At 41.7% G+C, this 27,943-nt stretch overlaps 1 protein-coding gene across 2 annotated transcripts; it reads right to left on the bottom strand.

Annotated features, from left to right (window-relative positions):
• Positions 1 to 10: 10 nt before the first annotated feature.
• Positions 11 to 26,915, bottom strand: arl10 (ADP-ribosylation factor-like 10). 2 transcript variants are annotated; one of them, XM_026180989.2, is made up of 5 exons: positions 26,613 to 26,915; positions 16,314 to 16,497; positions 7,103 to 7,278; positions 3,444 to 3,645; positions 11 to 3,196 (listed from the first exon to the last, which is right to left on the bottom strand). In XM_026180989.2, exons 1-4 carry the CDS (start codon positions 26,748 to 26,750, stop codon positions 3,472 to 3,474), a joined length of 672 nt encoding a protein of 223 aa, XP_026036774.1. In that variant the 5' UTR covers positions 26,751 to 26,915; the 3' UTR covers positions 11 to 3,196; positions 3,444 to 3,471. The 2 variants fall into 2 exon arrangements, with proteins under 2 accessions (XP_026036774.1, XP_026036770.1); XM_026180985.2 differs by having other exon boundaries at positions 11 to 3,645.
• Positions 26,916 to 27,943: the final 1,028 nt, after the last annotated feature.

Here is a 27,943-nt window from a genome sequence, read left to right as displayed (position 1 = left end):
TTACACCTGGTAGAGCAGAACGCTGATCATTTTATTAAAGATGAAAGACTTTAGACAGTTTTTAACTCTCAGTAATGCCATAGTGATCGTTTGATATATGGACCTGCAGCGGAGTTTAGACCCAGACAGTAAAGTAAATACTTGACAAACATGAGACTTTGTGTCACTCTTATCACACGGAAAAAAAACCAAGCAAAACAAACTTAAACCAATTTTCCATTTGAGATGACTCGATTATGTCTTCTTTATCTTTCTCCACATTTTGTCACAGCATTTACAAAGGTGGATCTGCATATTAAACACGTGAGTCACAAGTTCAGGCTTCAGACTGAGTCAGCATGCTTCAAGCAGCTTTTTGCTACGCACAGAAGCTCCGCCCACCTGGCGCTCCAGGGAACCACATTCTCAGAATAAAGTTGGATTGAAAAGTGATAGGAAAGGAACTAAAACATCTCTCAAGTTACACTAACAGCCAGTAATTAGATTAATAAGCATTATTTTAAACCGTAAATCATGCAAAGCAACTCTAGTAGAATTCAAGAATAAACCCACTGAGCTGGAAATGAACTGAAAAGGTCCCCTTCAGGTTTGGTGATAAAAATCCATGTAGACATGCATGAATGTATATCTAACAGAAGACATAAAACAGGAAATGCAGTGACTGGTTATAAAACAGTGTTCAAACAGCAAATCCACTCAACTTTAAAGTGAAAACATTTCTGAATTACATCACAAGGAATAAAACTTCACATTCATTAAAAAGTAAAACTGTGCGTCGGAAGCGAACATTGCTGCACACACACAGCATTTCAAGATCTAGCTAATTCCATTTCATCTTACACAGAGCTTAAAAGTCAAATACTGCATTTACACATTCGGAGACGTGTATTTACGGGATAACCGATTCCTACGCAGCTACTGAAATGGGACTGGAAGTATGAGCTTATAAATGGGATGACGTCCAGACTGCACGGGCAAAATAAAGACGAAGAATTGATTTTAGAGCCACTGCTGACTATTACTGCCCATAACTAGAGAATCTGAGGGTAGACAACTGGGAAATTGTTTGAGGGTTTACAGAAGCACGATGGGTTCAGTTCACAAAATCAATTGCCCTGTTTTCTGAATTAACGGGACATCTTAAATCACAAAGAGCCTCTATTGATCTAAAATGGTAAATGGTAAATGGCCTGTATTTGTATAGCGCTTTACTAGTCCCTAAGGACCCCAAAGCGCTTTACATATCCAGTCATCCACCCATTCACACACACATTCACACACTGGTGATGGCAGCTACATTGTAGCCACAGCCACCCTGGGGCGCACTGACAGAGGCGAGGCTGCCGGACACTGGCGCCACCGGGCCCTCTGACCACCACCAGTAGGCAACGGGTGAAGTGTCTTGCCCAAGGACACAACGACCGAGACTGTCCAAGCCGGGGCTCTAAAAGCCCAATTTCTCAGAAGCAGTGATGTCCCATCTGAGACACAAGTTTGTCAGGCAAATGCACGACATAAACAGTATTTCACGACCATGTCGCAGCAGCCCATTGTGTTGTTTCTTCAGTAAGACTTTTATGACCATAAACACATTTTTTTTTTTTTTAAATGCAGTTTCACAGGAGTTTTTAAAATACTCACAGCCATTATATTAAACTGTATTGGGAACACAAATAAGTTGATTTGTTTTTCTTCACCTTCCTGAACACAAAGTTCCAACTGTGTCTTTTTTGTTTTACCCATCCAGTCTCATATCTGTGTACATATAGTTCATATTTTCCACTTTTGCAGAGCAACAAAGTCCGCCATCACTTTGTTCTGAATGTAGAGTTAATTATTTCAGAGGTCACATTTCAAATATGTAAAATTGGTTGAATTTAAAACACTGGGTTAGGTTTAAAACGTCACGGTGCCACGTCTTATAAAGCTGATTCATGCTCCAGACACTAAATATACTTACAAAGTCGTGCTGTTTCAAAAACAATTGACAATTCGATCCTATTAACATGAACTCTTTTTTTTGGCGACTTTTTCCACTTTCTTGTACGACTGAGCTGGAAGAACTGCGAGAAACGGATTCGTGACTTTTGAATGTTTCTTCTTCTCCCAAGTTGACAGACATTGAGTTTGTACCGAAAACATAAACATCTGTAATTCATTATGGTGTTAGCGTGACATTATGACTTATGTATGTATGTATGTATGTATATATATATATGTATATATTGTACTATTCTTAGTTAGCGTATTGTCTGTCTTGTCTTAATGTTGGTTTAAAATGGAGCACTGTAACAAAAAATAATTTCCCCCAGGGATCAATAAAGTATTCTGATTCTGATTATTTTGGTAGTGCATGGATTTATCACTGATTAATATGCACACAGGTTTTTTATATTGCAGCTGCCAGTAGTAGAACTAGACTAGCTAACGTTGTGCCGACTAATAAATGTACGACTCCTGCTTGTTTTCACTTATTTTAAAGTACAGCAGCCACATTAAGTATCTGTATTAAAGTAATTACAGCACACCTCAAACATGAAGCATTTGAATACGTAGGCTTTCAGCCACAGTTTAGAGAAAGAGAAGAAAAAAAGAGTAGCTGTTCATGTTTGTTAGCCTGTTAAGCTAACAATGAAAAGCAGCTAACGCCCAGTGTCTGTACATCGTTTTGTTAAAAGTGTTTCCTAGGAAACGACAAACTGTTTAATAAGCAAGGAGTTATTCTCACCTTACGACCTTTGGAGTCTCTAATCTTTGTTCCCCTGATAATGACAAAACCTGCAAGAAGTAAAAATGCTGCATTTTTTACTCTTTTTTAAAGTCTCGGACTTCCCTTTGAATTTCCACACGATGTCCCACCAGATCTCAGAGAAGCTGCAGTGCAGAAGTCATCCTCTGAAGCAAACTCAACCAATCCCCAAACGCCAACCGTTCTGCTCGGCCAACGCCCTGATCTGACTTTACACAAAAACATTTCATAAAACATGAAAACCTGACAAAAATCTGTTTCTACAAACCTGACACCCAACAGCACACATTTTATATACACGCAAACTACATGCTTAAATAAACCTGTAACAGGCCGACATTAAATAAGAGTCTGAGTCAGCAGCAGAAGGTGATCTCTGTAAGATCTGAGTCACTTCAGGGCCACCTTCTGTCTTCATCCTCCTCAGTCTGCACTTCCTCTTCTCCACTGAGCAAGAACAGATGAGTTAGAGGGAAAGTGTAAGATGCTTGAGAAGTTACTGTTTCTAAAGCCAACTAATAAAAAAAGGACCAGAAGAAAAGAAGAAGAGGTGCTGAAAAAAACAGCACTCTGTTTTGGCATCTTTTCACTCTCCCGCCGTCCTCCTCCTCTGCCTCTGAGCTTAAACAAGAAAACCAGAGAGGAGGAGGAGGAGGAGGGTGTCCTCAAGCCACCCCTTTGCTTCCATGCCTACTCTTCTGCTCTGTGGGAAGGATCCTTGATCAGACTAGCTGGAGCAGCAGGTCCTGGACTGCATCCAGGCACTTGCAGGACTTCCTCAGGGCTCCATCAGAGTCCAGCTGGGCGGCCAAGAGAAACAGCTTTCTGTCTTCGGTCACGGAGCCCAGAGACAAGGCTTCGTGGAGCTCCGACACACTCACAGCGTTCGGCTTATCCTGCAAAGAGGAGGGAAAAAAGGTTGAGTTTTTATTACAATCTCACTATTGCTTTGTACCTTCTAATTGTGGCAAATGAACCCAGTTTCTCACCTTTAATTAAGAACTGTGTAACATCTAACTGTGTAAGCATCATCTCTGGTATGAAGTTTGTTAACGCAGCACTCCAGTAAAATATGGTTAAACTTAAATTATATCTAATTTACCCAAAAATCTGAGCAGTTACATTAGAAATCCACCCAGGTTTCAATCAAAGTATCTATCAACAAATATACCGTCGAGTTCGCCTCCACAAAAAAAAATTGCTGATTTGAATAAAACACCTTCCCATTAACTTCCAGAAATCTTCACAGTGTGTCATTACAAATTACTACATGTCACACTGTTTAAATGCTGGTTGTCTCTGTTGTGATCACAACTCACGTGTGCAGCGAGTGAATTTAAAACAACCTTCCTACACAAACCATTCAACCCCGGTGCGACTCTATAGATGTCCGCCTCGTTTCTTGGCACCACGTCTTTCCCAGCACACGAGTTCTGTGGGAAACGATCTCTGTGCTGTTCAAACTAAGCGAGAGCCGAGGCAGAGAACAGAGGCTTGGTGGGCGAACGCCAGTATCACTGTCAGAAAGAGCTCCTTTATGTAGCCCATGTCACAGTACAGCCAAAGGTTTAGTTAGCAAACACCTCAACAGGAGCATTAAACCACCACAGTTGCCCTAAAATGAACGATATTGGTAATTACCAAATAACTTTTAATGTTTCTGTATGCACAAGCTCTTTAATGAAAATACCTTTAATGCATTTACCAAAAACCTGAAAAAAACTAATTTTGTGATTAAGACCATAAATTACATTTATTAGTTTATATTCCTGAACACAAAAAGTTCTGATTGAATAATTTTTGACTTCTGAGAAAAGTCTGCATGATAAATAACAATGTCATTTTTAGCTTAAACAACTTTTTGACAGATTTGGTTATTATTTTTAGGACATAAATAAATAAATATGGACACTCCAAGTGTCTGATAAGTAACATAAGATATTACCTTATTTGTGAATATGAAAACTAATGAAGCCATAACATCGAACACGGGTAATAATCAATCGTGCATAAGTGGTTTAACTCTAAAAACAGGGAATGATTTGAACAGTACAGACTTTTAAATATACTTTGCTATATTCTCACGTGAAACACGCTCCTCCCGAAAATGACACGGTTATATGTCATCCAAACATCTAACGGCCTTTTATCATTCAACGAAACCTTTTAACTGGAGCTTACACATCGTTTGATCTGCAAATCACCCAAACTGCTGGGAATTGTTGAATTTGTTGTACTTGCTGATGTAAAACTTCAAAGCTTTGCAGTTCAACCTGATGAAAAATCTGAATTCCTGTACACGTTCGTATCAACAGGTTAATTAATAGGTCTATTCTCCATTCTGTTTGATGATCCAAATTTCCTTATTAATTTCACAGATGAAAGCAGTAAAAGTCTGCTCATTTTACACCTGTAGAGCCTCTTGATCTTTTAAACATGACGTGACCTGATGTAACCGGACTGCGGCTGCTCTGCGAGGTTTCAGGTACGTTTTTCTTCTTAGTACTCAAAAAAACCTGACAGCACTGTGAGGATCGAGCCGCAGTGATCCAACATTAAATGTGACTAATATTCCTTTTTCCCTGCGGTGTCATGCATAATTCCACACACTGTGAAAGGAAATATGAACTGAGGAGGAAATGTATTTCAGGACTCTGATGGATCTTCTTCTTCTGGTTATGAACTTAACTGCATGCAAATTTCAACCTCTGCATGGCTGCGTTCAGCTAACTGTTATTTTTGAAGGAAAAAAAAAATTCACGTTTCATTACGTACACGGGGATTTTTGAGAACTGAGATTTTCCGTTTTTGTTTAAAAAAAAAAAGAAATCCCATCCACGCGTGCAGTGAAACATATCTCCGTCCACATGTAAATGCAAAAATCAAAGTCAAACGCTGTGAAGAACATGCCACATCCTAACCATGTGGAAATGTTGGCCAATCAGAAATCTAGAAGCCTGGGAGGGAACGCGTAAACAGAGTTTTGTGCCCTCACCAAACCTTAAGTTTTCCTGGAAAGGCATCTAATTTTGTGTTACTTTTCTAATGTCTTCATCATTTCAAATGTTCATAACTAAAGACAGTATTTTGGATTTTGCCTCACTGGCTCTCTTGGTCAAAGTTTATTCGATAAAGAAAGAAACGGAAAATTTTACATTAGTCTGAGTGATTCATAATCACAAGTCGCAGCGCTCTGAAATGTGACTGGTGTAGACTCACAACTTAGGAATGGACAAAATGCACACAGCATACATTAATTACATTTTAAAAAGATTAAATTTATTCAAAACCGATGATGACGTTGGCGTCAGGATTTGGTTGTACCTGCGTTTGTAACAGCAACAGTATTTTGTCTCTTTTCGGCATTGTAGAAATTCATCTGACATAAACAATAACGTGGCGCGCAGCGTGACGTCAAAAACGGCGCACACCTTTGACGTTGCATGACTAAGTCTTTTCCTCTTCCACACGTAGACGCAAAAACAGAGTTTTTAAAAATATCAGTTTTCAGTGACCCAAACCGCCGTTTACATGTGGACGAAAGGTGTAAAGGCATAGAAAAAGCTGAGTTTTCTAGAATACTGGTGTCTGTGTGCACGTAGCCTTCTGGGGTATTTTTACATTGATCTCTATACATTTCCATATAATCCATAAATGACTTAGAAAACCGAATTACATTTTGTATACTTATGTGAAAAATGTGTCTACATATAAAAAAGAAAAGAAATAAAAGGCATCATATTCTGTATATAACAAGTTTGTCAAATAACTTGAGCACCATCCTGGTTATAAATGTCTGCTACACAGATTTTTGATTGATTATTTTTTTGTTCTTCTGGGTTGCTATTGATTTCCATTAATTTCCATATAATCCATAAAAAAATTAGATCATCTCTGTCTCTCTTCCACAGCATCCTGTTTTCCTTCTCTCTCCCCAACCGGCCAGAAGGCCCCGCCCCTCCCCGAGCCTGGTTCTGCTGGAGGTTTCTTCCTGTTAAAAGGGAGTTTTTCCTTCCCACTGTCGCCAAAGTGCTGCTCATAGGGGGTCACATGATTGTTGGATTCTTCTCTTTATGCATTACTGTAGGGTCTACCTTACAATATAAAGCGCTTTGAGGTGAATGTTGTTGTGATTTGGCGCTGTGTAATTAAAACTGAATTAAATACTGGTCTTTGCTTTAGTTTTTAAGGACATAATATAGTTTGAAACTTGAGGTTTAATGTCTGAAACCATAATTTTCATGTCCCCTAAAACTTTATAAGTTACTATCTTTTATTCAACACTGCATCAATGGAAATCAACGGTTGCTTAAAATGATAAAAACATAAAAAGACGTCTGTTTTATGGTTTACCTGCTTGTTTCCCAGGACGACCACAGGCAGCTGGGGCTCCACCCTCAGGAGGCGGTGCAGTTCAGCTTTAGCCAAAGGGAGGCGGCTTCTGTCAGACGAGTCCACCACGTACACCAGAACGTGAGTCCGTCTCAGGTAATCTGACCAGTAGCGCCGCAGATCCTCACCACCACCAACTGCAGCACAGAAAACACACCACAGACATTTTTGACTGCGTCGGCGATCTCATTTTCCACCTGAGGTGCGCGAGTCATCTACCAGACGGTTGGCAGGACTTGGACTTCTCTACGTGATCTTCAAGCTTGGCTAGTCTTTAGAAATTACTGGACAACACATAATAAAAACTGGTTGTTGTTGAGCAACACCCGGCCTGCAGGCTTCAGTATCTGTGGAGGATTCAGCTCCTGAAGCGATACACGATTCTCCTCAGCAGGAGTTCTCATAATTAACAAACAAGGACGAGACATTGTTTTACTGTCGCTCCCTAGAGGGGATCTGTTTGCCCAAAATAAAAAGGGTTTATTTTTAAGTGTGTACCAGCACACATAACACTGCGTTCAGAGAAAAGGAGGCTGTTTGTCCATTGATTCATACAAAAAAACCAAAAAACAACAACAACGACAAAACAATTGTCAGCCAAAGAAACACAGTATCCCCACACACCCCGACTGACCGCCATGCTCAAGGCCATTTCACTGGAGGAAGGCTTTCGGTTAAATAAAAGGACAGATCGATACGCAGAATTAGATGCGCTGTTGGCATCCCCACTTTAAACAAATTGGCCACAGATTAATTTCACATGTGCACCGGACTGAATGCAATCTGATTTTCACCGAGGGATGAAACAGGCTGAGACGGCACTCAGGCATTATTTATATCCACAGTTCGCTCCTGGGCAAATTAGTCTGATTCATTTTTTCCATCTTGTTGCCTCCAGACATGATATGTTAAAGAGGCTCAGAGTAAAATATGACAGTGCAGCAGCGATTTCTCTTCATTTAATGGGTCTGAATTGGGTTTTATTTCATGGAATTTATTCAGTTTTTCTTGTTTTCCTGCAGCCCAGAGGCTCAGTTTATTCTTAGTTTTGGGGGAAATACATTAGTATTGATGTGGTTTTGGTTTAACTTTATATTTTGTCCCCTTCTTGAAACTTTTTCTTATTTGTTTTCCTTTCCTTGTGTTCTTTTCCAGAGACACTATAAATAATTGAGGACACATCTCATTTATAATGTGTGCAGGCTTCTTGGATTAGTTTGGCTGCATGAAACAGCAGCAGCTCAGTCATCATGATTTAAACATTGAGGAATGTGAGGATTCATTTTGATTAGGCTGTTTAATCCATTCACATTTTTACACAGTAAATAATGGAAGTCAGTGGTTGGTTATAGAGCAACATCAAAGTGTAACATTTTTAATGGCGTAATTTGGAGTTTTGGGCCATTTTAACACTTGTAGTTCAGTTACGTTGACCAGATTCAGTTGATGAGTCTATAAACTTTAGCTTTTCCTCACACTTTGATTTCCTTGCACACAGAGTGAACTGCAAGTCAAGCCCAAAGGCTTTCAGCTCTAACTTCTATCTTACAACTGGTAGTTTGGTCGGTTTGAGGTTGGATCACATTCTCTTCATAAACAAACCAGATCGAGTCCTCCAAACTGGGCTGAACCAGAGTTTGACTTGGACGGCCTAAAAGGTGCAGGTGTGAAAATACTCTTACTAGGCCACCACTGACTTCCATTAACTTCTGTACAATCTGGGGGCGATCGTGGCTCAAGAGTTGGCAGTTCGTCTTGTAATCGAAAGGTTGCCGGTTCGAGCCCCGGCTCGGACAGTCTCGGCCGTTGTGTCCTTGGGCGAGACACTTCACCTACCGCCTACTGGTGATGGCCAGAGGGGCCGATGGCGCGATATGGCAGCCTCGCTTCTGTCAGTCTGCCCCAGGGCAGCTGTGGCTACACCTGTAGCTGCCTCCACCAGTGTGTGAATGAATTGTAAAGCGCTTTGAGGTTCTCGAAAAGCGCTATATCATTATTATTATCTAAATCAATAAACGTAAATTGATACTAAACTATAGAAATGAACAAACATCAAACGTTGCCTAGAAATGTAGCTCCAAATGTCCAGTGCTTTGGAAAACATTTAGCTGTGCTCTGAAACGTTTAGACCTCACTGGACTCCATCCATGTGATTTAATCCCACAGCTAATTACCAGTGTTGGTCATTACTAAGTACAGTAACGGTTAATACACCAGTATGGGAAAACTCTCTAATCTGAATATTCTTTATCCTGAAATAAAATTATTGAATTTTCAAATTTGCTGTTTTACAAAACAGCAGAAAAAATTAAGGACATCATTATTTTGTGGTCAAGATGTAAATTACAGTTTTTTACTTTCCTGAACAGAAAACTTTGTTTTAGTGGTTGAATGTTATGCTTGAATAATTTGCTGGCTCTAACTTGAATATAAAATCCTGAATTCAGTTAGTTTTTTCACTCATAAATAACAATTTAGGGGTTGCTTTTTCTTCTTCTTCTTCTTTACATATTTCTGGGGGGGAGGGAGTGTTTCTTGTTTTTATGACTAGTGATCTAAAAAATCTATTAAGAACGTTAATAGATTTTACATATGAACGCACATTCACATGTATTTCACATGTTCCTATGCTTAAATGCATCCTGTGCACTTTTAGACTTTGGTTGTATTTTTAAACCGTTATAAGCAGCCATTCACTTCCATTAATTTACATATCATCAGTAAATCAATGAGAAAACTTAAGAGTTGTAGATCTGTTTTACATTTGTAAGAAAATGCTGTTTTTCTGCACTCCCCAGGCAGTCATTGATTTCCATTTGTTTCCATAAGACCTATAAATCAACCAGAATACTCAGCTACGTTGTGTAATCCATCGACCTGAGCATGAAGTTTTCCTTTTATTTGGTTTTCCTGCTTTCTGGGATCACAGAGGAAACAACTCAGTATTGATTTGTTTTTATTTCCATTGTTTTGAGTGGAACTGAGTAATAAGAGTAATCGGGGACACATCTCATTTTTAAATCTACTGATGTACAAGATTCTTGTATTTGTTGCAGCGTGATTTAAACCTGGAGCAATGAGACCAATTGTAATATAAAAACCCTTCATAAGGTAAAGTACAAAGTAAGAAGAATAAAAACAGCCATCTACAGCATTTCAGTACCAACACTGCTTGTACCAAACACAGTCACAGGTCACATTTGCTAGAAAATCAGTTTCCAGCTTCAGTGGTTTGGAAAGTCTGCAGCAGAAGTGACCTCCGGCTGCAGGAACCAGCGGTGCTCGACGGCCAAACGAATCACTGCTCACAGCGGCGAGTAAGACTTTAGGTCCTAAGTGCCTCTGAATCCAAGAGAGTAGCAAGAATTCATTAGTGCTGGACCTAATGGGAAATGTTGCTAGGAAACTGGGGAGTGCTGTACTATAAGCTGATGTGATGTGGCAGCAATAAATACCTGTTTACCCGATGCAGTATGGAGGCCGGACCCGGCGCTCGGCGGCGTGAGCAGCTTGTGTTTTATTGTCACGGCGATCTCAAAGGGATGCTGGTCCTGCTGCTCTACAGGCCACCTTATTAAACACCCTCCCACACGTGTGCGCGCAGTCAACACTGAGTCACATGGGTGTGAATGATGTGGGCGTGTGTCTGTACCCAACTAACTGCTTCAGCTGCAGGCCTCTGTGCAGCAGCGCCGACGAGGAATTTACACCTGATTTTACAGCCAAAGTTCGACTGTCCCACCCAGATTCGTCGTGTTGATACCTTGTCACATGATATCTCAGTTCAAAACTTGGTGTTTAAGTACAGAACCTTTTAACCTGTTATTCTCCAAAAGGTCTTTAAAGTTTGCCTCTTTAAAGCCTCACAGATGCACGTGGGCATGTTTCATGCCTGCTAACGCAGCCAAAGTTCAACTCAAAACTTTGACTTGAATCCAGATTTTGACCCGTTGTTGCACCGCTGTCTTCACTCTCACAGGCGTGCACCACGTCCACGGGACAGTAAGTAGACTGTGGTAGCGTAAATTTTAAAATAAACACTAATTAGTGGACCTAGGCTTGATTTAAATTAGCAGAGCACCGATTTACTGTCTGAACATGAATACCATCAAACATTCACCTTGACTGTCACTGCGGCTCCTCGTTCATGTCAAAAATCTACATAATGACTCACAGACATTAGAAAAATAGTGAGTTTATTAAATGGATTTCCAAAAACTTTAACTATTATTTAACCTAGTAAATAAATATATATGAAATGAACTGAGCATGCTATGGCTAGTTTGGGAATTCATCTGGCAGCAAAAGTAAAGAACAGGGATGTGTGCAGAGGAAAAATTAGCTATTACAAAAGAGGATTACCCTAATTATCTATTTTTTTTTAATTAATAGAAGGTAAGGTTGTAATTGCAATTGGAATAAAATTAATAACACAGTCCTAACGGCCACCAGTCATGAACTAATTCAATTTAACTGGACCTCTGACACATTTAGTTGGTAAGTTGGTTTTTTAGCATTTCTAATGACATTGTCGGACAAATGTTGACTCACAAACAGCTGCTCAAAGCTAAGAATAAAAAAACCATACTGACAGTGCGGTGATGCTCGTTAAACTCTTTGTACCATTACAAAAACCCATCAATATTTTCATCAAACCATACAGGTGCTGAAAGTCCCCGTCGGTATGACGACTACGTTATGAGCGCTCATAGCAGCGCTTATGACCGAGGGTAACGTAAAGTTCAAGCTTAGGGGGAAGAACGAGGAAATGGTGGATAGTGCAGACAGCACTGTAATAATGATAAAACACAAACCCACTGACAACACAACTGTGCAAAGAACCATAAATGATTTTTGGTTATTTTGGTAATTTTTAGCATTTTGGGGTTTTTTTCCCTCAGATGTTGGGATGTCAGAATCAGAATCAGAAACTTTATTGTCATAGTCATGAGAACAACAAAATTAAGAATGGTCCCCGATCATTGCATCATCCCTAGCAATATCAAAATATAAATAAAACAATAAAATTCAATAAATAAAATAGATAGAATACTTAAAATACTAATAAGATGTAACAGTAAAACATTCACATACATTCCCACACACATGCTTCAGACCGTGCATAGATTAACACAAGAGTGGCGTGATGGACATTTTTTTGTAGTATTCAGATGTGTTATTGCAGTTGGATAACAGCTGTGTTTGAGTCTATTAGTCCTTGCTCTGATTGCCCTGTACCGTCTGCCTGAGGGCAACAGTTCGAACAGGGAGTGGCCAGGATGTGAGGTGTCTTTTATGATGTTTTGGGCCTTTTTAAAACAGTGGGCGTTGTGTAGAACTTCCAGTGTGGGGAGAGGGCAGCCAGTGATCTTTTGGGCGGTGTTAATGATCCCTTGGAGTGCTTTCCTCTGAGCCCCTGTGCAGCTAGTGTACCAGATGCATATGCAGTAAGTTAGAACACTCTCAATGGTGGCTCTGTAGAAGGACACCAGCAGTCTCTGTGTGATGTTATTCCTCCTGAGAATTCTCAGGAAGTACAGTCTCTGTTGGGCCTTTTTCAGCAGCTCGGAGGTGTTCACACTCCAGGAAAGGTTCTCCTCTATATTGACTCCCAGGAAGCGGAAGCTTGCCACCCTTTCTACACAGTCCCCATTTATGAATAGTGGTTGGATCTCTGCCTTTTTCCTTCTGAAGTCTATTATGAGTTCTTTGGTTTTTGAAGTGTTGAGGAGGAGGTTATTGGCCTTACACCATGACGTCAGCTGCTCCACCTCGTCTCTGTACGTAGACTCGTCTCCCTTGGAAATGAGCCCCACCACTGTGGTGTCATCTGCAAATTTCACAAAGATGTTGCTGTGGTGGCGAGGAGTGCAGTCGTGTGTGTAGAGAGTAGAGCAGTGGACTGAGCACACAGCCCTGGGGTGAGCCAGTGCTGAGACTCAGGGCTGAGGATGTGTGATGGCCAACTCTGACTCTCTGTCTACGGCCCGAGAGGAAGCTGTTGATCCACATGCAGGTGCTGTATGGAAGCCCCAGGTCTTGTAGCTTGGCCACCAGTTTGTGTGGAAGGATGGTGTTAAAGGCTGAGCAGTAATCCACGAAGAGCATCCGCACATAGCTACCATGCTCTTCCAGGTGAGTTAATGCAGCATGGAGTGCTGTGGCTACAGCGTCTTCTGTGGATCGGTTTGCTCTGTAGGCAAACTGGTGTGGATCCAGGCTGCGGGGCAGGGCTGCTGTGATGTGTCTGCGGACCAGCTTCTCAAAGCATTTCATTACCACTGGGGTGAGTGCCACCGGTTTGTAGTCATTCAGGCCGGTGATGTGGGGCTTCTTAGGCAAGGGGACTATGGTGGAGGACTTCAGGCAGAGTGGGACAGTCGCCTGTGCGAGGGATTTGTTGAAAATCCTGGTGAAGATCCCAGCCAGCTGTCCTGCACAATCCCTCAATATTCAACCTGGCACACCATCAGGACCCGCCGCCTTCCTCGGGTTAACAGCCTGCAGCATGCGCCTCACCTCGTGCTCTTCCAGGGTGAGGGTGGTGCTGCTATGGGTGGCGTGTTGCTGCTGTGGCTCCAATACCTCCGGTACCCTGGTCTCAAAGCGGGCAAAGAAGATATTCAGCTCCTCTGCCAGCTCCAGGTCACCGTCCGCAGCTCCGAGATTGATCTTATAGTTGGTTAGGTGCTGGATGCCTTGCCACACCTGCCGGCTGGTATTACTCTTCAAATGGTCCTCGATCCTCCTCCTATAGTCCCCCTTTGCCTCTCTGATGCCTCTCTTCAGGTTGGATCGGGCTGTGGTGTAGTAATCCCTGTTGCCAGACCTGAACGCAATGTTCCTCTCGTTCAGCAGCTGCCTGACCTCCCGGGTCATCCAGGCCTTTTGGTTGGGATAAGCCCGGATCCGTTTGACTGCTGTAACAGTGTCGTGTCAATGACTGATGTCATAGGCAGTGTATCCTAATAGTTTCATATCAGTGTTACTCTGTGATTTTTATCAATACAGTGGAACCCCGGCTTACGAAGACCGAACTTTTAAAACCTGTTTTTATATGAGAATAAGAAAAAATCTTGGATATTTTCTGGTGCCATTAAAGGTCATGCAGCTTTGTCTCTTTTTTTGACATCAGACTGGTTGAAGGATTTCTGTAGAGTTAGAGTTATATCTGTTATACGTGTATCACAGACCGCTGTATCTGTATCGCGGTCTCGGGTTTTTGTGATGTTTGTTTTGATTTTATTCTTCTTTCAGTCTCCCCAGAGTTTCCATGCCTTCGCCTTCCTCTGTCTTCTTCTTGCCTTTATCATCCCTGTTTGTTTTGGATAATCTCATTTCCTGTGCTTTTACTTCATTTCTTCGTCTGCTCTCTCATATTTTCCGCCTGCCTCGTCTTCTCCGTTTCTTCGTTCCCTTGCTTCTTTGCCTTTGTTACCTCTGATCGGACACTATTTTTTAAGTGATTAAATTCCAGCACATGGCAACACAATTTGTTTATCAAAGCTTGTAAAGTGGACATGCCATGCTGAAGGAAAAAGCTGAGGATTTAGGGCCTCACCACTGACAGTTTCACTTCCCTTTTACACAAAACCAAATCTCATCATCAGCTCAAAGCCTAAAACTACTTCTCCATCTGATCTGGTGTTAGTTCTTTTATTTATAATTCCCCCGAGGACTCCATAAAGAGATCCGTGCATCGTACTGCGTCTCACCTGTCAGCATGCCTCTGAGTCAACGTCACCGACACAAAGACACTTGAGACATTTAATGCACAGACCCGCTGAAGTATTGTGCTGTGTGGGTGGCGGCGTGAGCTCTTCTTACTTTCGCGGATGAGAAAAAGATTAGTGGCGCCCACCGATAGCAGTGTTCAGATCAGTGAGCGTGACACATTCCTCTAAATACATCGGCCAATCACGGCTGACCACGCATGTTGGCTGAATGCAAAGAGAAGTCATTCAGGTTATTATTAGTGCTGTGGAGCACTAATGTGATGGATTTATTGATCCTGCCAGCAAACGTAATGCAATCTCACTTTACCACCATAGTGTGAAATTAAACAGAAATACACTTTCCAGGCTTCTTTGTCACAGTCAACTTTCGTGATACCTTGATACTGAACGTTTCAGTCGCTGAACAAATAACAATATAACAAGAGCCATTGCCAGAGATTGCCTTGTGATTGCCTTTGTGTTGGCAGTGATGGATGATGTGAGCTTTCAGGGAAGAAAAACAACTGAAGTTGTGGATCAAGTCTCCCTTCAAGTTCAACTCAAACATAAAGCCAATGGAGTTACTTCCCAGCACCTAGAGCAGATCAATTATGGACATTACCAGCTTCACGTTTTCATACTTTCTGGACCAAACAAAACTGTATGAACATATTTTTCTGTTTTAAATTTCTTTTACACCACTTGTTATTTTTTGAGAACATCTTGTTGCAAGCTTGGAAATATTCTAATGTTAACAAGCTAAAAGCCTTTGGTTGTTTGTACTTCATCAAGCCAACTATGAGTAGGGAATCCAACATTACCCAGCATGCTAGCAACCAAAGCAATGACAATGAGGAATTTGGTGCAGCACCCTCTGCATGACCAGTCTCTGGGCCTGTGTTTTATGGGTCGATTTCACACAACTGGACAGTGAATATAATTTCAATCAACTGGTGGTTACCACATGGTTGTCAACTGGTCTCTAGGCCTGTGTGACTGTAATCTAAGATGCTAATCTGTATGTTTAATTAGTGTTAGCATCATCCTGTGCTAACTGACGCTAACAGTGGTAAAGGGTAGTAAAGGGTCTAGCTTAACAAATGTCAACAAGCTAACGAGCTAAATACTTTAAAGTGGCAGAGATGTGCTAACATTAGCACACACTCACTCATCTCCATAACTTGCTAATGTTTAAAAAAAATCAGCAAATTTCATTCACCAAGTCTGAGCTCTCACAACTTCATGCTAACATTTTATGAATCCGGTTTTCCACAGTGCGTCTCCGGCATGTCTGCAGAGCTGTTTGATTCAAGGCAGTTTTATGAAACAAATGGCCAACTGAACTGAACAGTTGTGCTCTTTCCATTTCTCCATTTCATGCTGTTTGATAAAACATCAATGCTCGCTAGACTCCACACAGAGCAGTGTTTGATTAGGACGGATAAAAGGAGCCTTACTCTCCAGGAAGTCGAGCTGACAGGCGGGGGCGTTGAGACTCATAAAGTTGAAGCCGCGGGTGGGCCGGCACCGGCCTCTCTTAGCCCCTGAATCCCCGGGGGTCAAACCCTGTAGCATGCTGCTCTTCCCGGCCCCGTCCAGACCGAGTACCAGGACCTGGCGCTTCCCACGCTCCTCTTCCTCCTGCAGGCAGACCGCAGAGCTGTTAATGTTTGCAAACGCATGGAAATGTTGAGTTGAGGCAAAGATTAAACACATCACTTATTCAACACAGAGTGAGGGTGAAGCCTTTGGTTTCGAATATTTGTGTTGCACTTTGAGCTTACCAAACCACAAGCAGTTCATCAAAATACAGGAAATATATGCACAGTGATGGGCCAGGTTGGAGGGCTTCGCACATCAAGGAGAACATTACAACAAAATATCACCTCCAGGAGTGAACATCAGTTGTTCTAGTGGAAAATCTCTGCAAAGTCAACACTCAGAACATGGTTGAAGGGTGTTTCTCCGGTCTCTCCTATAAGCCAGGTCAAGTCTGCTCAGGTCCCAGCAGAGATGGGTATTACTTTTTTCAAGTAACGAGTAAAGTAAGGGATTACTATTGCAAAAACGGCAATTAGATTACCGTTACTTTCCCATAGGAACGCTGCGTTACTGCATTACTAAAACCGTGATTTTTTTTTGCGAGAGTGTCTCATGACAGTGACGTAGGCGAGTGCAACGTTCTTGACAACAGCTGTGTGCAGATCAACAGTGGATCACATATCGAGTGCGGAGAGAGTATGAGCGTGCAGCGTTTAAAGCGTGGAAGTACTGACCTTACTTTGAGTTTGATTCCATAAAAAGGGACAAAAACATTAGTGTCCGCTGTGCGTGGGAAGAAAACTTCTTTTTACAGTGAAAAAAACCCCTAAACTTCTGAGCAAGCACCGAGTAGTTACGACGTAATGGGAAACTCAGAGAAACTCGCGGATTCTTCCACTGACCGCGGCACACCTGCACCAGGGTAAACCTCCGCCTGCCCCACTCCTGCTTTACAGGTGAAAATAGAGCAAAAGGACCGCTGAGTCTTTGACTTTATTTATTTTCTGCTGTGTTTTACTTGCATCTATTTGAAAGACTGAGTGTAAACACAAAAAATATTTTATTTTATGTGCTGGAATGTGCAGAAAATAGGTTTAAATGTTAAACTAATTTCTTCAAGTCAGAGAATGTTGCATATAATTTAATGTTTGCTTGATACATAAAGTTAAAAGATTAAAACTAATAAAACAAGTTTTAAAAAGAGACTTTTCCATTTGATTACATTTTGTATGATGGATTATGTAGAAAAAGTAGAATTGGGCTGAAAGATCTATCACTTTATCACCTCTTCAGGTTGTAAATTGTGTTTTTAAAAAGTAACTAAGTAACTAAGTAATTAATTACTTTTGAAAATAAGTAATCAGTAAAGTAACGGGATTACTTTTTTGGGGAAGTAATCAGTAATTAGTTACTGATTACTTTTTTCAAGTAACTTGACCAACACTGGGTCCCAGTGACGTTAATTTTGTCGTCAGACAGTGAGTGAGTGCTGTGAGGATGTCCATCTGTCCGCCTGTATTTACTACAGGCGATGCATGTGTCCCAGGCAACAGACTTCAATCAGACTTAAAGAAGCTTAACGATAATAAGTATTCCAGCTGTCCGAGCCTACGACAGAGTGTAATCATGTACCGGCCGTTACAAATGCAGATACATACAAACAGCTGAACGGATAAACTGGTCTGGCTCTACCTTCAAACACCGCGACGAGCTGCTTTTCAACAAGGAAGGATGTTTCTGTCGAGCTTTAACTTCTAACATCTGTTTACTGTTTGGGTCAATTGGTTTGCATCTTATTTCACACGCACTAGAATTTAAGTTTAAACTACCCATATGGAAAAGAAATAGTAAAAACTTCTATGATTTACTCATGAAAGTGGCCACTTTCTCATTACTTTCATATTTTTTTTTAGTATGTATACAAAACATACAAGTTTCATTATATAATTTTTCAAGGGATCTTATATGTGTTTTCACTCTTGTATGATTTTCATACAAGTTTCACACAAGACAGATAAAAACTTTATAAGATTTATAAATATCTTTTCCATATGGGTAACAACGCCGGCTTTTTGCCTCCTAGAAACAGGTGGAAATAATTCAGCTCTATTCGCTAAATTGCTGCCAGTTTCAGTACAGCAGAAAAGGCTCTCTGCTCGGAGTGAGTCTTTGAGTTTAGAATTGATTAACAGACACTGAGATACTGAAAGTCAAGAGTCCAAAAATAGCTGGTGAGCATGTTTTTCAGGGCCACCTGTAATATGACACAGCCCAGACACGTGTTTGTCTTATTGTCACATTTTTTAAATTCACCATTCTGGACATTTCAAGAACCTCACCTTGGCTGCAGGGACCTAATAAAGGACAAAGCCAAACTGCAAAAACAGATTACCTAGTAATGAAAGGATGTTCGCACAGCTCTGGTTGGATCAAACCGAATACCCGACTCTTCTGCCTTTCAGCTAGAAGCAGGTATTTTAACTTGATGTTTGTGTTTTTTCACACCGGGTCGCCTCTTCAAATCAAACTGAATGCATTAGACTTTTGGGAATTTGGCACTGAAGACTCCTCATAATGTGCAGGAATATGAATCAGCTTCTGCAAACCTCAAGGGGCACCGCTCGTGATATTATACTTTAATGAAAGAGCAGGCATCCTTTTATTACTTTTATTTCAGGGCAGATTTGTCTCAGCGAGCCTTCTGCGTGTGCAGGAATAAAGAAACGCGAGTCTCAGAGAAGGCTTCAAACGTCGACGCGCTCTGAAAGCGCCTGAGAGGCTCGGGGACGTCACGGCCCCTCTGAGATCCCTCACACGTCAGTCATCTCCTTTTTAAAAGTCACACAAGGTTGGTCTTTATTCATGCCGTGTGCTGATGTGCAGCCGCAGCTCTGTAGAGGTTAATTACCAATTCATATCAGCCCTTTTAGAGTGCAGATGTGTCAGCTTCCTATTAAAAATACCAATTTGCTGATGGATCATCAAGCGCTAAAATTACTCCTTCAGAATCAGTTAATTTGATTCCCTAACAGATGAAACCACCTCATAATTACCCAGCAAGCACTGCAGAAACAGGCCAGATGAAGAGTCTGGGATATTTTGATGATGGATTGCGTTTCTTCTGACGTCTTTCTGGCTGTAATCGCCGCCTGGTGCTGCCGGATAAATGCAGCAGCAGATAAACAAGGCCGCTCTGACAGCTCTGAAGCTCTGAAGCTCGCCTCCGTGTTTTTCTGGCTGAGTCGGCCCACTGGGAGATCAACCTCAAACCCTGACAGCGCAGAAGCCTCACTGTAGCTGCTGAGGCTGCAGAGCCACCGCTGCTCCTAACAGGGCGCGCCGTGCCTGCATCTCCATCGTCTGATTGGCTCCTACCTGGACTGCAGGCGTATTCAAATGATCTAAAATGACTTTAAGTGAAACCAGCAATTCAATCGTCTCCTGTTCCCTCTGTAACTTTCTCTTTAAACTTTTTCTTGTTGCTTCAGACATTTCTCATAAAAACTGGTGATACTGAATCGATTTCTTTTGCTTTGCTGCCCCGCGGGGAGGTTAAAGAGTCCCGGCTCGGCTGCAGATCAGCGCTGCTGGATCTGACAGAGGTTTAACGTCTCTCTCAAGGACACTCCACCCAAGCAGACGCTCAGCAACGCAGCAGCTTCCAGCCGAGGGAGCGGTAAAGCCAGCTCGCCTGCAGCTCTGAATAGCAAGTGTACAGCTGCGGTTTACTCAGAGAGGAGGCAAAAGGAGCTATCATCCTCTAACGACGCCACATGCCGTCGGCCGCTCGTGTTCCACGACTTCTCCTGTGATTACATGTGACTTCCTCTCTCTCTCGCATCTACTTCCACTTCAGTGATTTCACTGCAGCCAGACTACGAATAACAAGCTTCAACTTGCGGCAAAAAGACACGATCGAGTACCATCAAGCATCGACTGAGGGTTAAAAATTAGGGCTGAACGATATATCGCATTTGCGATAATATCGCGACATGATCAAGTGCAATTTTCTAACCGCAAAGGCTGCGATTATACTCTGAACATGTCCAAATTCATGGGCTGCATCCTCCTGAGGCCGCATTTGTAGACCGATTACGTCACAGCGACGCGCCGAAGGCTGTCCAAATTACTACCATATCCCAGAATTCATAGCGCGGCCCAGCCAAACTCCAGTTTCCAGCAATGGCGGCCGCTACTAAGTTTTAAAATTACTCATACTAATCTTTCAGGGTCACAAAATAAACTTTTAACATATTTTCAGGCGAGAAAGTAGTTGTGTAAACATCAAATATCTGCTCGGTTTATCAAGATATCCCATATTTGCAAAAGTGCTTCGACGTTTTCAGAGGCGTCTGCTACCCACCAGCTCGACAGCTAGCCGGGAGCTCGAGGGTTACTGATGCGGCCGAGAACGGCACAACTCCCGGCACATCATTTTCAGATCACCGCGGAGTTTCGCTGCTCGGGTTAAACGTAATATATAAGTCACTTAGACAACCTAAAAATGTTATTGTTGGGCTTTTTTCAGTGTTTTGTTTGTTCGTGAGTAAATCGGTTTGGCTGAGATTAAAGTTATTAGATTAGATAAAATAAAACTTTATTAATCCCCCGGGTGGGTTCCTCCTTGGTTTTCACACAGCTGACTAAACGTCAAACAGAAAACTTATTAAACAGAAGTATGAGACAGTCGAGAATTTACACCAGTGTCTGGTTATATTTTAGATAGCAAGAAGCAGACGGCCGAGTTTATTAAACTCCACCGAGACAGCGGTGACGCTAATCAGAACGACCGTCCAATTTCACGCCTTTAAATTTTAAAGGCGTGTTTGTGTGTGTGTTTATACAATTGCTATTATGTTTGCACTTTATGTGTAATGTTACTGACTGCAGAGATCAGTAAGATGTGTGTATTTTTTATTTATTAGTTTTATTTATTTAATATTATTTTTTAATTGAATGACTGTCTAGTAGTTCACAGATGTGGAAAAACTGAGTGTGGTAAAGCCACTGATTTTGTTTATGTATATTTCTGCAATCTGCACATTGTACTGACTTTCATTTTAATGTTTACACCAGGGTTCCTTGTCAGCACTTTATGCTCAGATGTTTGTAAGCTAAAAATAAACTATTGTGTATGTTCAAATATACTGTTGTGATTGAAGAAGTTAAATAAAAATGTCAGTCATCAATTCATGCATCACCTCATGTCATCATAACAGAGGTCTGTCTTCCAGGAAAGAACAGTTTAAAATTAATGTAATATAGTATTGGCCATACTATATGATGTATTGCTTGTCTTTGTTTAATAATACAGAAGACAAAGACCTTAAAAAATAATCGCATATCGCATCGCAATCGCAATATTGGGGCAAAAAAATCGCAATTAGATTATTTTCCATAATCGTTCAGCCCTATTAAAAATGCTTCCTCCTTCCCAGGAAATGGAAGTCAAACTCAAGTCTGAGCTTCGCCTGGAATAACAGGAAGTGACAGGAAGGCTCTCTGCGGACACTATCTGATCAACAGCAGCTTTATCAACGCCCAGAAGTCGAGAGTCCAAAGATAACCAGAAGTTTTGGTTAGAGAGCCAGCCTGTGATTCACTGAGTACTTCCTGACTGACGTGTTAATAAAGTCAGTGAGAGCTGGTTTTGGTTTTAACCTCTTTGACATGTACTTCCTAAAAAAACTGCAGCTTCATGGTGAAAGCCTGTGACCCGATTCACAGCATCTTCGAGCCAAAAAGCAACAAACTGGGAGAGAGATGATTTCAGCCGAGAAGGAAGGCGGAGCATCTTGCGTCGTCACTGAGCTTATACCCATTACCGTGAGAGAATTCCCGTTCTCAAACCACACAGTCTTCACGGTGATGTTTGAAGCTACACAGCAACGACGATGTGGGGTCACCAGCGGTGAACGGAGGTTTCAGAGAGAAGAACGCAGCTACGCCACAACATGTGTAATCAGCCCCGTTTCAGTGATGGAGCTGTAAGGCCGAGCTTTACTTGTATTTATCTTATAGTACAGGCTCACTTCCTGACACGGGCTCTGTGAGACCTGTGGAAGTACGTTCAAGGACAAAAGTCAAGATCGAAAACTTTGCATTTACCTCAGGACATTTCTGGTTTTATTAAAGGCCGCAAACGAGCAGAGGCTGTCGGATAAAGGTCTGTGAAACAGACTGCTGGGAGCTGACTGTCTGCAGCCCTCCTCTGGAACTGCAGTGAGAATATATTATATTCCTGGACTAAATGTCACACAGGCTAAAATACTCGATGTGGACTGGCTGCGGGCTTCATCCTCACCAAGCTGTATGAAAACGCCGTTGAGACGTTACATTTGCAGTGAAATCGTGCCTGTAGACCTTTTATCTGGGCCGCGGTGAGGATCTCATTTCCCAGCTTGGCCCTCGCTGAACCTGAATTTGACACCTCTGACTTATGATTAGGGCTGCCACGATTTGTCGACTAGTCACGATTACGTCGACTATCAAAATCGTCGACGACTGATTTAATAGTCGACGCGTCGTTTGAAGCTTTGTAAGATCACAAAAGCCGCAGGAATAAGTAGCAGGATTTAAGAGTGTAATAACGGACTGAAACAGAAGATGGCAGCACTGCATGTACAAGGATGCCAGCTACCGTTAAACCCCGAAGAAGAAGAAGAAGAAGAAGAAGAAGCAGCTGTGTCCCAGAATTCATAGCGCGGCCCAGCGCAGTTTCCAACAATGGCGGCAGCTAGTTAGTTTTAATATTACTCTTATTATTCTTTCTGGGTCACAAAATAAACGTTTAACATATTTTCAGGCGAGAATGTAGCTGTGTAAACCTCAAATATCTGCTCAGTTTATCAGGACACCGCATATTTTCAAAAGCTCTCCGACGTTTTCGGAGACGTCTGTTACCCACTAGCTCGTTAGCTAGGCGGGGGCAAGGCTAACTAGAGCCGTGAGAACACCGGACTCCCGGCAAATTGTTTTCAAACCCACCGCCGTCTTTCGCTACTCAGGTTAAACATGATATATGAGTCACTTAGAGAACTTAAAAATGTTATTGTTTGGCTTTTTTTTTAGTATTTTATTTGTTCCTGAGTAAATCGGTTTGGCTGAGATTAAAGTTATAGTTTTTGCACAGCTGAATAAACGTCAAGCAGACAGCTGATTATCAGAAGTGTGAGATGCTCCAGAATATACTCCAGTGTCCTGTTATATTTTAGATAGCAAGGAGTTTATTAAACTTCACCGAAACAATCTGCAAATGTCATTAAAATTTAATAAACTATCATCTTGTCTTTATTTTTAGTTAGCACAGACCTTAAACACTTAAAGCTGTAAGCTAATGATAGTTATATAAGAGCAGATGCTGCTGGTGCAATAAGCTGTAGTTTTACGTCTAATGGATGATGATCTGATTAGTCGACTAATCGCAAAAATAATCGGTGACTAGTCGACTATCAAAATAATCGTTTGTGGCAGCCCTACTTATGATGCTGCGATATTTTAAGACTAGATGAAACTCCCGTACCACTGCACCCTGACACAAAGCAGAGAGTGAGCACACACGCCTGTCGATGTATGAAATACTAATACTATTGTACTATTCTTAGTTAGCATATTGTCTGTCTTGTCTTAATGTTGGTTTATAATGGAGCACTGTAACAAAAAATAATTTCCCCCAGGGATCAATAAAGTATTCTGATTCTGATTCTGATTAAACCTAACGCATTAACTCACGCTAACATGAATCGCACCACATTGAGATACTTGTGACCGTGTTCCCATAACTGAGGTTTTCCTGGTTTAAAGGGTGATACCGTCCACAATTGGAGGCTGTTGGACCCATTATTCACGTTCAAGGCCAACAAGTATTATTATTTTTACCCTTAATCTCGCATTACACACTAAAATGACATGTTCTTATGAGCTTTACTTTGAGAATAAAACTACTCAGTATGGTTTGGAAACTACAAATGAAAACTTAGGTTTGGGCAATAAATCCCTGGATAGTTTTAGGTAACTAATTAAAACTACACGTTTAAGTTTAGACAATTAAAACTACTCTTATGTTACATTAAGGTAAAGAAAATAATTCTGTTAGGTTTAGGTAGTAAAACTAGTTGGTTAGGTTTAAATAATGAAACTAATTATGTTTAAGTAGTGAACCTATAATGAAAACTGCTATTATGTTACATTTAAGGAAAGAAACTTATTCTGTTAGGCTTGTGTTGTGAAACTACTCGGTTAGGTTTAGGCAATACAACCCTGGTTAGGTTTAGTTAAAGTTGTGCTAACTAACAACAAAAGGACAACACATGTCTTGTACGTGCACAACAGATTAGATTCTTATAAATTTGTCACATTTTCACTGCTGGACATTTCTGTGGAGTCTGGAGACCATCGCAGTCACGGGTACCTGAACACCTCTCGAATGTGGCAGAACTGCACAAACGATTAATAATGTCAACACAGAGCAAATCTCAGAGGAACAACAGCAACATTTAACAACAACGAAAGTGCCTGTAGAGACGAGGCCGCGGAGTCACAGACGATATGAAAAAGTGGGATTAATATAAAGATAAAGGCCTCGGAAACCATCGTCTACCTAACAAAATAGCGAAAGAAAGAGTAAAACGAAGTGCTCCTGTGGGTGTTTGTCGCTCTGCAAATGAGCGTGTCCTGCCCTCCCACCTGCTTCGACTCCTTGGGGTCAAAAACACGCTGTTAGTCTCCCCCCCCCCCCCCCGCTTTCCCGAGACGTGATTGGAACGAATCCCCAGACTGAAACATTTACATCTCCTCTGTGGCGAGCCGCCGGCAGACGCCGGCACTATCCCCCGAAGACGGGCTGAGCCAGATAAACCAGGCTAAGCCCATTACAGGCTGCTGCTGATTGAATCGAGGAAACAAGATTAGAAACATGCAAATAGATTTTATTAAGAGATTCAGGCTGCAGCTGTGAAGACTCATTCATTAAGACCGTCCGCTCGCTGCCCGCCTCATTTCTGTTTTTCTGTCTCTCTGCAGGAAGCTGAGATAAACAATCATATTCCCACAAGGAAGCTCGCTACTTCAGCATCACCTTGAACATGATTTCCCACTTTTTTCTCTTTTCAGCAGCAGCAATTAAAGCTGAAACAATCTGCAAGTGTTTTAATTATTAAGTCAGTCATTTACCCACGAAAAGCTGTGAGTACTTCAGGGGGTTTTTGTCTTTAAGACACTGGAGTGGCCTTTTTCTCTGATTTGAGTAAAACAGAACTCTGTAAACTGAGAACACAATCAGCAAATGTAATCGCTTAATCTTTGCTTCTTTCTGGAGAAGCCGTCGGTCATGAGGACATTAAAAAAGCTGATCAGAAAACAAACGTGTCTGAGAAGAAATTAATTCAGCGTGCTTTTCTATTTGACATCTAAAAAAATTAAGCTAGCATGGAAGTTTCCGAACCTGCAGTTCCTCAAATGGCCACTTGAGGTCCCATAGACACCCGCTTTAAGACGTAAACACCATCTTTGGATGGTTTGTCTCATTTACTAATACATTAAAACACCACAGATAAAATATCGCTGTAGCTACCGTAACGTTATAATTAATGAGGAGAAGCTCACGAGAGCCCCCTGCTGAAGCTCTGTCATAACTGCACCCGATTTCTGTACAGTGGGATTAACAGGAAGTAGAACAGCTTCCTTCAGTCAAGGGTGGGTGACGCCCATGTCTTAAATATCACTGGTGTCCATGGTTACTAATGTGGAGGGGGCGGGGCTTTTGACCTACAGTTCAACCACCCACCAGGGGGCGATCAATACACCTCTGGAGCTGTCACGTTACATAATGCTGTCCTGTTAATATAAAATAAAGTGCAATACATCAAAGTCTTCAAATCATGCTCACTACATTCTCCCACCTTCATCATCATCATCATCATCATCATTAATTATCAGTAACGGCTTCATTATCAGCACCACCTCCTTCTTTTCTTCTTCTTCATCACATCTTTCTGTTTTCTCATAATGCCACCGGCACATCTCCACCAAGCATCAGCACATCTCCAGCAGCTCTAATGACTCTACAGCGTCTCCTCGCCTCAGTCAGAGGTCCCTGAACGCGCTCCTCACCAAGTTAAACAGTTCAGCTCAATTTAAATTTAATTTAAATTAAATCGATTAAACGTCTAAAATTACCAAACTCTGAGTGTTGAGTGAATAACCTGCCCTCCCACCTCTTTGATGGTGCAGTACTCCGCCTGCGGGGACCATAACCGCCTCTTGTAGAAGTAGTTCAGCGCGATGAAGAGCGCGGAGCCGAGGGCAGCCACGGCGGCGGTCAGGGCGATGGAGATGTGCCGGAGGAGAACCATAGGTGGCGGGTGAGGTGGCGGAGGGAGCCGGGAACGGGAGCCGGACACACCGCTGCTGCTTGTTCCTGGACGCCGACGGCTCGACTGACTTCCTCGTTCCTCGCGGCTCCGCGCTCGTGCTGCGGCTGTGCGCGCTACATGTGACCGAGCCGCTCTGATGTTTTTGTTCCCAGACTCAGAAAAAATGCTGCGTTCAGGCGCTGCTCGGAAATTTCCCTTCTCCTCTGTACAAGCGCGTTTAACTAATACACTGACGGTCAGCGACTGCTTTGATCCCTGATTAAGAACAAAATGTACTTTTTTCTTTTTTAATCTGTCATAATCTAATGATTTATATGACGATTTTATTTGTTCCTGGCCTACTAACGTTGATACATTTATTTATTATTGCGTTATAATGATATAAAATTATTGAATTTTGTGAATATGCATATTTGTACGAGAGCCCGACTGATACCAATACCAAGTCATAGATAACTATTTACACAAATTCTGCTCGGATCAGCTGATTGTTGTGTTTGTAATGTTCCAAGCACCTGTTGCAAACAGAGAAGTTCTAAAGCACCCCCTGGTGTACAAACCAGACTATGCAGCACCAACATTCATAACAGAAATTAAACGTTTTTCTTTAATTCTTCATTACTTTTTCACTTATCAGCTTTTTTAAATTCCAAGACCAATATAAAGGTAGACAGCTAGTATTTGCTTATATATACTGGAAGTGTACCCCACAGTGATGTGCCCCACAGTGATGTGCCCCACAGTGATGTACCCCACAGTGAAGTGCACTGTGGATTTTACTGTTGCTGTAACCAATTACAATAACATTAAAAAGAAATATATTTCATGCTTCACTTCAATTTAGTGGATATTTTATTCCTGTTATATAAAACAATTATGAAGGGAAGAACATCGTTTGAATATTTCCTCCTGAAAAAGCAGCTCAAATCTAGCAAAGTGCTTCATTAAGAAAGCACTCAAAGCTGGAAACACATCTGTTAGTGAAGGCGTTTTCTTTTTTCCACAGTAACAGAGGCGTCATGGAGGCCTGACCCTGCATCCCACAGCAGGCACAGCTTCATGCACTGCTTCATGAATGCAACAGTGCCAAAAGAGTGACACAGCTGCTGGGATAATGATGGAGAAGCAGCGTCGTTTTTCACTTTGTGACTGAGGGGATAAAAAACCCTTCT

The sequence above is a fragment of the Astatotilapia calliptera genome, chromosome 10, assembly GCF_964374335.1.
Source record: "Astatotilapia calliptera chromosome 10, fAstCal68.1, whole genome shotgun sequence".
NCBI lineage: Eukaryota > Metazoa > Chordata > Actinopteri > Cichliformes > Cichlidae > Astatotilapia > Astatotilapia calliptera.
Note: the sequence above shows the minus strand (reverse complement) of the source record. Positions and strands in the feature narration are given on the sequence as shown.